At 40.6% G+C, this 11,640-nt stretch overlaps 1 protein-coding gene across 1 annotated transcript; it reads right to left on the bottom strand.

Moving 5' to 3' along the window:
- Window positions 1-3,677: 3,677 nt before the first annotated feature.
- RB195_001124 (uncharacterized protein) lies at window positions 3,678-11,633 on the bottom strand (the record flags this gene model as incomplete). The annotated part of the gene is made up of 4 exons (XM_064197756.1): window positions 3,678-3,818; window positions 8,126-8,252; window positions 11,355-11,425; window positions 11,559-11,633. The coding sequence occupies 4 exons, from the start codon at window positions 11,631-11,633 to the stop codon at window positions 3,678-3,680; spliced, it is 414 nt and encodes a 137-aa protein (XP_064053637.1).
- Window positions 11,634-11,640: the final 7 nt, after the last annotated feature.

Genomic DNA, 11,640 nt, shown 5'->3' with positions numbered 1-11,640 from the left:
CATTTTTATCAAAGTCCTGTCTATTTCGAAGATATTATAAGATGAGGGAATAAACTCGCAGTGTGAAATGTTCACAAGATGCCTAATTCCAAAACAAAGCAAAGAGTTGGAGGAACTGTCTTTCTCTTTGTCTTCTTTTATACTGCAGCGAAGATACAAGTGCACCTCCTTGAATGATAAAAGTAAATGTACCTTTACTTCTGAGCTGTAACAGATTGAGTTAATTCATATTCCAGCATGCTTAACCGAATGCGGCGATTGTAGTTAAACGTTTGCATCCTTTCTTTTAATCTGATTTACCCACGCACACACTTCTCAATGATCATCCCCAAACGGAGGTGTATCTTGTTCGCTCGGTTGGACACATGTCGAAACATGGCAACCATTACACTGAAATATTATTTTCGATTATCGATTTTGAGAACCATGAAGGCCATTACACAACGAAGATCGTGAGAACAAATCCTGGGTATCGCGTCAAATGTTTCAGAGAAGATGACTCTCAATAGTGATAAAACATCTACGCATAAAAACGAAAATATCCGGGACGGAATCCCAGCAATGCAGTTTTCAGTCTCCGATAAATGGCAAACAAACAAATCTCGCGCCATTACCATGGACTAATCCATGCGATTTCGAAAGTGTCTACTTAAAGGCATCACCCCACCAATCTGTGGTGGTTCGGGTTTCAGGCGGGTAATGCTTACACGGGGTCGTAGATTGTGAGGAAGAGGGTGATTCCGTTTATGCCTCCCTGTATTAGTGTAAACATACGACCCCGGAACGATGTTTATTACGGCTTCCGTTGCAATGCGCAACCTTGCCCAGCCGCCTGCGATTCGTCCCAATGGGTTTTCGACGAGGACGAAGGCGGGAGGACGCAAGGGCGGAAAGGACTTCGTAAAATAGCGTTACGAGGTCGTCCGTTTACACTGGTACAGGAAGAGATAAACGGAATCACTTCCCTCTTCCCCACAATATACGACCCTGTATAGGCATTACCGCCAGAAACCCGTACCACCCGATTCGTGGGGTGATGCCTTTAAGAGCAGCATATCGCAAAATGTAACACGATGTTGGGATAATATCACAAAAAGAGGGGCAGATGTGTACTTCAGGTATGAGCGTCAATTCCCACTAGTAGTCCAGAAAAGGATAGTGAAACAGCCTTGAATACGCCGGGTTTCTCGAAAGTGCAGCTTGGTACGGGTAGTAGAATGATTGCAACTCGCAAAGCGTCTACATTTGCGCAAATGGGGCAGCTTCCGCTGCTTGTTTGAGTTAATACTTGGATTGCGGGCGTTGGCCGGCGATGAAATTGCTCGCCTTCTATCCTGTAGCAAGCTGCATCAGTTGTATAGAAGCTGTAGGAGATACTGGTGCAACTAATACTGGTGCTGTTTCTCACACCTTCTGCCTGGACTGCCAGACTGAATTGAATGCGATCACGCTCATAGTTCTGAACTACACCCCTACCTCTATTTACTCGTGAAGAGATATCTTGCCTTTAAAAGAGCGAACATGACTGAAATCCTAACCAGACACTACAACGGGTAACAAATTATTATATACGAATCAAACGGGATGAATCTTGGTGCAATTGCGTGAGCGGCTGTCCCCAACCGGGGTAGTGGAGCTAGCGGTTGCGATCGAACTGGAACCACCACCAACTGCCGGGATGAGTGATAGCAAGGACCTCTCTTCGATCCTAACCACACTTTCCACCGTACCATTTATGTAACTGTACCAAGCTTCAGGTAGTTTTGACCAGACTATATTAATTCGTGAGCATCACAACAATCAAAAAATTTCACAGTAATAAGCAGGAACAGATTGTAAACAAAAACTTAGTGAGGACAAATGAAGAGCACTACCGAAAAAAAGCAACTGTAACGATAGAATCATAATCCAGGGCAATATCAATTACAAAGAAGCTAAGCGAAAAATATTTACGCAACATGAAACCATTAACACCAACAATCACTTAAAATGAAAGAAAAGTAATTAAGATCTAAACTCGAGACGAATTCTTTTGACTTTTCCTAAAACCACTCGCTCGATGGGGACGCCTTAGCTTCATTTTCCAAACTAAATAAAGCCAATTAACGAAGCAATGTTGTCAACTCAAGGAAGCATGAGTATGAAATTAAATAAATGTTGTATCGTATGTTGTATTAGTGTCGGCAAAGGGTCGTCTCGACACGGAAATACAGTTTCGAATTATTTGGCTGCGAATAAGAGGTAACCGCGAAAATCGGCTGACTGTTGCTGACCTGCCTGCAGTGCCGCGCGCCTTCGCATAGTTACACAATACATAATACAAATAATAATACATAATTACTGGTGCATTTTCCATCAGCTGAGCAGCCGCCAACTGATGGAAAACCATTAAACCATTAATTATAACACCCGTAACTACTACCTGGGACCACCTAGACCCGCCTCCCTCCTACCCTCGAACGAACACCGCGCGCGACGTTGGTTGATATTGTCGAAGAACGAGAAGATCCTTTTATCCAATTGATAGATATATCATCAAAGGCATATCAAAGAGTAATAAGTGCCATCGTGACCTGCATTCACCTCATTTGAGGAGCTCCACACATGAAAAATAAGGATATATAAAAATTACAACAAAAACATAACGACGCTAGCAATAACTAAATTTTGCCGGCAAATGTCCATTAATATAGCTGAAAAAAAACTATTTAGATCAATGCTATGTCAATTTTTATATGGATAAAATGTCTATATCAGCGCATATCAATCTACTAGTTGTTTGTACGTTCCATCCAACAAAACTTCATATAATTCTTTGAACTTCTTTCTACCACGTAATTCTTTGAACTTGTTTCTACAACACTTTATTTCTTCATTTCTATCTATTCTCTGAGTAAAATCAGTATGACCACTCAGGTGTATAAACGGCGAACAGACACCACTGCATCTTCAAGATATGCCTTTTGGTACAAAGCATATCTGTGAGGTCGCGTCACAGGAAGGAAGTTCAGTAAAACATCGATTTTTAGAGCATTTTCTAAACCATCACTTATATTTTCACGGATGGATGGGTGGTTTCAATTTAACGAATCAGAACAGGAGAATAAGAAAATTTATTCACCTTAGTTAACTTCATCTTACCTATATTAACTCTTTAAACAATTCTACCTTATCTAAAGGTTCAAGCAACTTCCATTATGAGGCACTTTCTTTTTTGTTATTTTCAAAACCGCATCGTTAGATGTGCGGACGCGACAAAATGGGCGGGGCGTCAGCAACATGTAGCACGAGAGGAGCAACCAGGCTCCTAACGCGGCCCCTGACATAAATGCGTCTCTTGACATACTTATGTCAGAAGCCGGGCGGTGCAAATGTCGATCCTCATTAACTTCCTGTAGCAGCACATCATACGGGTACCTCTTGACCGTTACCCGAATTATTTTTGTTTCTGTTTCAAACAAAGCATAAAATTCAAAATAAGTGTTAGCACTTCCTTTGCTTTGCTTCACAACTGCATCTTTTATTTTTATCCACACTGCTAAGCAAATCAGTCCAGAAAGACAACTGAGTCAAAAATTTTCCACTGCTATCCTAGTAATGAGCCGTTACAGGTCTTATATTTCCTGTTCGTTTTCTACAATACCATGAAAAAGTAGAAGGACAAACTGGATATTCATCTAGCCACTCTTCTTAGCTCCAGGAGCAGATTCCATATCCTCGTATTGGGGAAATGATGCAGGCCTATCCTGCGTTGGCACTTCTTTAGTGGCTACATGTGGGGCCCGTCTCTCGGTGGCTTCATTTTCTGCTAACTGTGCCTGGAAAGCCGATTATTGTCTCCTCTGCAGCTGTAGTTGTACTATTAAAGTGATGCAGATTTCAGGTGGAGTATTCGTATACGGGATGGGAGACTACGGAGAGGGAGGTGATTTAGTCCATTTCTTGCTAATTGCCGTAAAAAACGACCCGGAAGATGCGGCGGCGCACAAGATTGGCGCGCTCCAATCGAACCTCTTGTACAAAATGGTGCGCCAAAACGAATGAAGCCGTACGGCAATTAGGAATTAGGAATTTTACGGCAATTAGGAAGAAATGGACGGAATCACCCCCCTCTCCGTAGTCTCCCATCCTGTATACGAATACTCCACCTGAAATCTACACCACCTCAGATTCGTGGGGTGATGCCTTTAAGGTGCTGTACATATACAAGCCCAGCAAGTGATCAGCAGGGTCGACCGTTTGATGTGATTTTCCCATTGGTGGGTCATAAAGAGAGAGGGTTGCAAAGGAAGGAGATCGTAAACGCTTGTTTGCTGGGAAGTAATAAATGGAGGATGGCATAATAACCAGGACAAAATATTACCCAGTATTAAATAATTACACACATTACAAAATATTGTTTATTAAGTTCCAGGCTTAGGACAGTAACATTTCGTTTTGGCAATGCACAATGTGTTGAAAATAAGACAATGAGAGATTTGAAAATGAGAAATGACAATGAGAGAGACAATAGAAAGTCAAATTTTTGCACAAGAGATAGAATTTTGAAACTAATTCTAAAATATGAAGAGTTTGATTATGAGTAATTTTCAGCAGTTTGAGAGTGGATTTAATAAAATTTTAAATTCGAAAGATTGCGAATAACTTCGCGATAAGAGGACCTAGAGAAATACTTTGGGTGGCATTTTATAGAGGAAGGTTTGCACTTTAAGACTGTCAAATCGCTGTTTTTGAGATCTTCTAGTCTCTTTGGAAAAATCTCTATTTTTGCTCGCGCACTGAAAAGTGCATGATCTTGAACGAATTCTCATGAATGGTGGTAACCTTTGAGTCGAACTACAAGCTTTCTCTAGCGTCTAGTAGAGCGCCGCTACGCTAAAGCGTTACCAATTCTCTATTATTTCTTCGTGAGCACCTATTAAAAGAAACTTTTACGAAGTCACAGTTTACAACTCACCTGCTCCGATACAAACTGTTTGTACCTTACAGAAAGACTGCTAGACCTTCCCATGTCCACCTACAACCTCGCATCTAAATCGTTTACCTACATTTTTTTGTGATAACAAACATCTTCATTATGAAAGTCGAAATCAAGCGACGTGAAGTGGAATGTTCATTTCTAACGCAGGACCCATCAAGACGCACATACAGCATGGTCAACCGAGCAGTGTGAGCCGCTCACAACCGCCACCACAACCGCTCGCTTCTAGCGCAGCCCTTTTTCCAACTGCTACCTGCTTCAGGTAGTTTCGACTCGACTATATCTTTCGGATATATACATATCACTTCAATATACAAAGTTTGATTAAACGCCGCAAATGAACCCCTTCAAACGCCCCTCTTTCGAAAACGCGTCGAAACACGAGTGCAATCCCAATCGGAGTTTTGAAACCGCACGATGTAACTCTAGTAGATTGAGCTTTTGAATGCTATATGAAGCCACTTGCGAATGTTGTGATCAATATACATTGAACGTTGAAGCCAGAAATTGATTTCAAACTACGCGAACCCTAGTTTTCACATGATAATGGGAAGAAAATGTTCAGTATCAAAAAGAGAAAAGGAACCATCAACGCAACAAACTTTTGAAGAGCATAGTAAACACAATTCGAAGCTTTACACAATTTAATACCAATAAATGCCTCGAATTCAGAAACTAGATTCGATTCGGATATCTACTAATTGCAGTTTGGTGCGTATTAACTGACAGTGAAACAAACTGAAAGATGAACGACCTAGGACACGGTCTTCACATTAAAAAAGGTCCTTCAGATGGAAAAAGAGAGTACGTCAACTGAACAGAGGACAGAAAAGCAAAGAGAACAAAAAACCACACGTCGAGTTTGTTTGCAGTGTTCTGTCAAACAAATCAATCACAACAAAACCGATAGCGGCTTTCTTTTTCTGTCCCATCACTGTCACTTTTTATTAACTGATGACAGTTGCATTGTTCATCATTTATCATCAACGTCAAGTATTTTTACGACTTTCCCAACAAGAAATCACAAGAGGGGGGTCACGAGGGGTCCTAATACCTGTCTTTGAAATAAAATAGTAGATATGTTATAAATGTGCAATATCTGAACAAATGATTGAGAAGGGCTTGAAACCTGTGCAGCGAAAATAGTTTAGCTATAATGAAGGCACACAAGCCAAAATAAGTGATAAGAAGATCTCATTCGTTAGTTAGTTCTTTGTTAGTTCTAGCATCCTCGCTGAGATAATCCTGATGGTGGGCGAGATGGCATTTTCTTACTGCTCTAAACTATGCCTGATGATGTCGGGTTCGCTTCGCTAGCTCAAATCGTGGAAAATCGTACCCACTATTTACATTCAGCTGTCGACATGAGATAAAACCATTGAAAATTGAATAAATATGATGCATTATAAATGACTTAATAAAAGTAGTGAAAGTAATGAAATGGAAAATAAATCGTTCAAAATGGGGAACGGTCAAAGGACCGAGATGTGCCCGCGTATCCAGGAGGCTAAACGTCGTAATGCGCGCGTCTCCGATACCGTCAGATCGCAAGTAGCCGGTTGCTCCCGTGCTACGTCTTCAAGACGCCCCGCCCACGCCACCCCCCCACCCATTTCGCCGCGTCTGCCACTCTTACGACGATTTTTTCCGCCGCGCTTTTCTTATGGTGCGCTTTAAATCGAACGGAAAGAAAGTACCTGGTATTAGATGTTGTTTGAAGGTCTACATAAAGTGTGCTGTAACTAATATAAAAAAAGGAAGAAGAAATAGGTTTGTAAAGTGATATGCCATTAGAAATGCGAGTGAAAAGAAATTATCCGTCCGACTGTTAGGTGGAAAACACTCATCCATTTCTGGGAATGCGAGATATCTTTCAAAAAATGTCTCACTGATCGGTGTTATGCTATCTTTTTTTTACTTTTTTTTCCCTCTAATGATTTCCTTTTGTTTATCTAGCTGGGTAAAACTGGCATCCAACGATTAACGAGGCGCGAATAATGCCTCGCAGACATACACTGTACCTAAAGGTATATCTCGAAGATACAAAGGTCTCTGTTCGCCACTAATACAGCTAACCTGTCATATTGATTTTATGCAGAGAATAGATAGAAATGGAGCGATAAAACGAAAGAAGTTTGAAGAGCCATACAAAGGTCTGTTATATAAAACTGTATAAGACGTACAAGCAAGTATTGAAATATGTCAAATATTGGTATATTTCAATACTTCTATACATAAACATTATATCTATGTAAAATTTTGAAAAGGTAAAATGTAGAAAGGAGTTAAAGAATGTATACAAAGTAATAAGCGCATAATGTTGCTGTTATTATAACTGCCGCAGTTGAAAGTTGAAAACGAATTCGTTGAATGACATCGTGACAAACACATACTTATGCACTGCTAGTTTATATAGAAAACTTAGGGCATGAAATGTGTTAAATTATGAGATGTTTGAAAATATATGCGTGTTATTCTTTTCCCTGCAGCATCTTTTTGAAATAATTTTACTTATTCTCCCTTTATTCCCAATAATATGCGCTTAGTTTACTATATCCGTACATCAGAATTCGCCTCGGCAATTCGTTCTTCACTCCCCCCTTCAAAATTCGCACTATCCACCGCTTCGTCGCGGCGCGAACGTCGCGCGCGGCGTTGATTAGAGCAATAGGGAGGCGGGGTGTAGGTGATCTCAGGCGGTCGCGAAGAATGTCTAGCTGGTGGAGCGGCAGCCGTTATTACGCGGAGGCGCGCGGTGCCGAAGGGAGGACAGAGCGGTCAGCCGGTTTTCACGGGTACCTCTTGTCCCGCACCCGTTCAAAATGCACATAACTACCCAATGATTTTGATCCCTTAAAAAAAAACTGACTTGTTGCCACTAGTATCAAATCTAAGCATTACAAATTCCCGTCTAATTATTTCATTTAAGAGAAGTGGAACAAAAAGAGGCGACTTCCTACTAAGATGCTCTTGAAAATCCATCGATAACAGAGGAAGAAAGGGCAACACAAGAGTTCATTGCACACTCATATCCAAGACAATATCAGAGAAATCGGAAGAGAAAAAAGTGGAGGATTCGATTATGAAAATAAACCCACACAAATCGCAGGAGTGCGAAAAAAAGCAACTCAAACCGTAACAAACCTGTTCTTTCACTCGATTGAGTTTAATCTCCTCTTCTGACGGTGGGAACCTTCTTGCGCCTTTCAGCCACGACTGCCACTCAACACTTGGTTGAGAAGTTGGATTATTGGGAGGTGGGTCGTATCCACTAAAACAAACTGGATTAATCTCAAACACTTTTGCGGTATATTTGATAACGACAAGATAATTTGCAATATATTTCCTTACATTTGCAAGTAAATTAAAGCACTTAACACAGAGGAAACACTTTGCTGGTTCAATGGTTTCTCCTGATTCCAGGACGTAATACCAAGAAAACACTTTGCCTACTTTAAAACTTTCTACTAATTTCGGAGCATCTCCTCGAAGGGTTTAGCTTGCAAGAGCTTTATTTCTACGCCACTTTTTCTGTAACACTGCATAGTTGGCCATGAACTCCTAGAACGCAATTGAAATTTCACTATGCATCCAATTACAACAAATGCTAATTACACACTACTACACAAAAATCAGGACAGAAAATGACTTCTCTGAAATTAGGATACAAGGCTCTTCCTAGGAGCAAGAGAAGCGATAACACTAAAGGAATGTTAGGATTAAATAACCCCGTTATACGTAAAAATAATGAAAGCCAAAAATAAAAAGCAAAAAGAGAAGAGGGACGAATTTCACCGAGTTTTTATTATATTGTCTACCGAATTTTTACTATATACATAACATGAAGCACGGTGCAGTTGCGTAAGCGGCTGCGTTCGAAGCGACACGGTGGAGCGTAACGGTAAGGATCGTGGGAGGACCCTTGCTAGCACCTTCCTTTACTTTTAATTCTCAGTTTTTTTTTTCTTTCTTATAATAGTCAGCGAGTAAGACTATGTAGTGTTTGCAAGTGCATTGACATTAGTTTTGATCCTTAGAAACCCGCGAGATCTTAGTTTACGGATGTTTTCACTTGACTTTCCACAATTACCATCCTTCATAGTTGCGGAACCAAGAAGGCTCTTTTTTGTTAGTTTCGTTTTTCTTCTGATGTCAAGATATCTCCACAAAGACTTCAATTTGTAGGAATTGGATTTCCGCCCCACTTTTTGTGATCGCACATATAGTCGGGTCAAAACGGCATGAAGCACGGGGCATTTGCGTACGCGATCGAAACGGCGCGGCGGAAACAGCAGTTGGAACCGAGGTGGGACTATCAGAAACTGTAGCGATGGGTAGTGCGAGCAAAGGTTCCAGCACGCTCCTAACCGCTACGCTTCACCGCACCGCCTCGTGTGGAGCTGCATACGCAATTGCATCGTGGTTCATGTCGTCTTGACCCTACCATAGTTAGCGTTTTTGTGAGGCGAATTTTGTGATCTCAATGCCCCGATCACGAAAAAAAAAAAGCAAATCATACGCATTCAGGTTCAGTGATTAATAGTGGTCTCATTGACGTCAGTGTCAAATTTCATGATCTCATGTATCATGTTACCTCCATTAGTTTTATAGTTACGTTTGTCTTTTGTAAACAACTAAAAATAAATTTGGCGACCTTTACAACAACTGATATTATTGCCTCATTACTATTACTGATATAGCCCCGTAACTTCTGGCCATTCAAGAAACTAAAAAGACCACTATGGGGATAGTGTTCCAATTCCATAACAGAGATTCACGTGAATCGCTGCGTGAGCTGAAGCCCACTTCGGAAATCGAGTTTAGCAACTGTTTCGAGAATTGGAAAGAACGTTGGTATAAGTGTATTTTGTCGGAGGGCGATTACGCTGAAGATGCAAAATTAATTTGGAAGAATAAACATAGAATATTAAATTTACAAACAAAGTCATCTTTAAATTTGATTACAGTAGTATAACTGTGTAAGATATATAGCTCGTACGTTCAAAACGCGTACACTCGAATGCCTGATTGTGTTTAATGAAAGAAGGCTCTCCATGTGCAGGTAGCAATCAGACTTGTACACGCAAGAATTAGTATAATACAACACAATATCATTGCAAAAACACGCCCAAAACTATTTCACCTCCGAAAAAGAACTCTTACATGATGGAAAGGAAAGAAAGAAGTTCCCAAAAGAGGGAGTAACTTATGCATGCGGATTTGACACAAGATCGAGTAGTGGTAATTAGTGGATATTTTCTGGTCCACAAAGAACATAAGCTTGATGTCGCTAGCAAGGATTTGAAAAAAAAATAGAAAGAATAGAAAGAAAACATAAAAAGAGACTTGGGAGAAGAACTGAGCAGTAGAGAACACGACCACTTTTGAGCAGCAAAAATGCACAGCCTAAGCTTAACTCCTTACGTATAACGATTCTTCAAAATTGCTAATTATTCACATCTCTTACTAAAGGAAAAAGGGCGTAAAATTTGATGATGACTGCGCCATTTGCCCTCATCGGTGCCTAGGCTAAAGTCGGAAATCAACGATAGACGTGAATCAGTTACAAGTATGAAAAGTATTATCAGTTCTGCAGTGTTAGCAGTACAGTACATGTGTACCCAAACAACATGACACTAAAATTTGAATGTTGTGTGGAAGAATGTTTTTAATAATAGCAACTCTTAATTTTACGCTTCTTCCTCTTAGGTTAAAACAGAACAGCGTCGATTGACACCTCTCTTGACCGATTTTGGGTCAATCTATTATACCACGCATGCCACGAATCTGAGGATTTCAGGTGGATTATTTGTACACGGGATAGTAGATTATGGAGAGGGATGTGATTCCGTCCATTTCTTCCTAATTGCCGTAAAAACGGCCTTGCGCGCGTGCACAAGGTTGGCGCGCTCCAATCGAACTCCTTGGGGAAAACAGTGCGCCGGACCGCTCCAAGCAATATCTTCCGGGCCGTTTTCTACAGCAATTAGGAAGAAATTGGCGGAATCACCCTTATCTCAATAATCTACGATCCTGTATGCGAATACTCAACCGGAAATCCGTACCACTCTAGATTCGTGGGGTGATGCCTTTAATGAATAAACACTAGAAGTGTCTTCTGATTTGAAGCTGAAGTAATGCTAATCCAAATTGTGTCCGAAAAAAAAAATTGACAGCAAATCAATCATATGCCTTAGTTGTGTCAAGAAAAGTAAAAATGAAGAAAGAACCAAACTCTCCCTGAGAAACAACAGCACTTAGACACAAACATACAATTACCAGAATTAGTACCCTCTAGATACGAAACAAAAACAAGAATTGTTAGAATAATGGCAAGCCAGCCAGCCTTCACAAATCACGAACAACTACTAACCGTGCCACGTTCTGACGAGTATTGTGGATTTCATAATAACGATGGCCAGCTGCATCCTCTCCAATGTAATGCTAAAAACGCTGTGGTATTGAAAGTGCAGAAGAGAAGAAAACTAGTAAGATGGGAAAGCTACACTATCCACTTAACAGAATCCTCAATTGGAAAATATCAAAGCGAGGAACTCTGAGTGAAACCAAAAACTACCTTAGTAGACCAATCTTTTCGGAGGTACTTCCAAAAATTTGTCATCACACGAGACCATGCTCCTGGACGACTCATCTATTCG

This window comes from Necator americanus, chromosome IV (assembly GCF_031761385.1).
Source record: "Necator americanus strain Aroian chromosome IV, whole genome shotgun sequence".
Classification (NCBI taxonomy): domain Eukaryota; kingdom Metazoa; phylum Nematoda; class Chromadorea; order Rhabditida; family Ancylostomatidae; genus Necator; species Necator americanus.
This window is presented reverse-complemented; position numbering and strand designations above follow the sequence as displayed.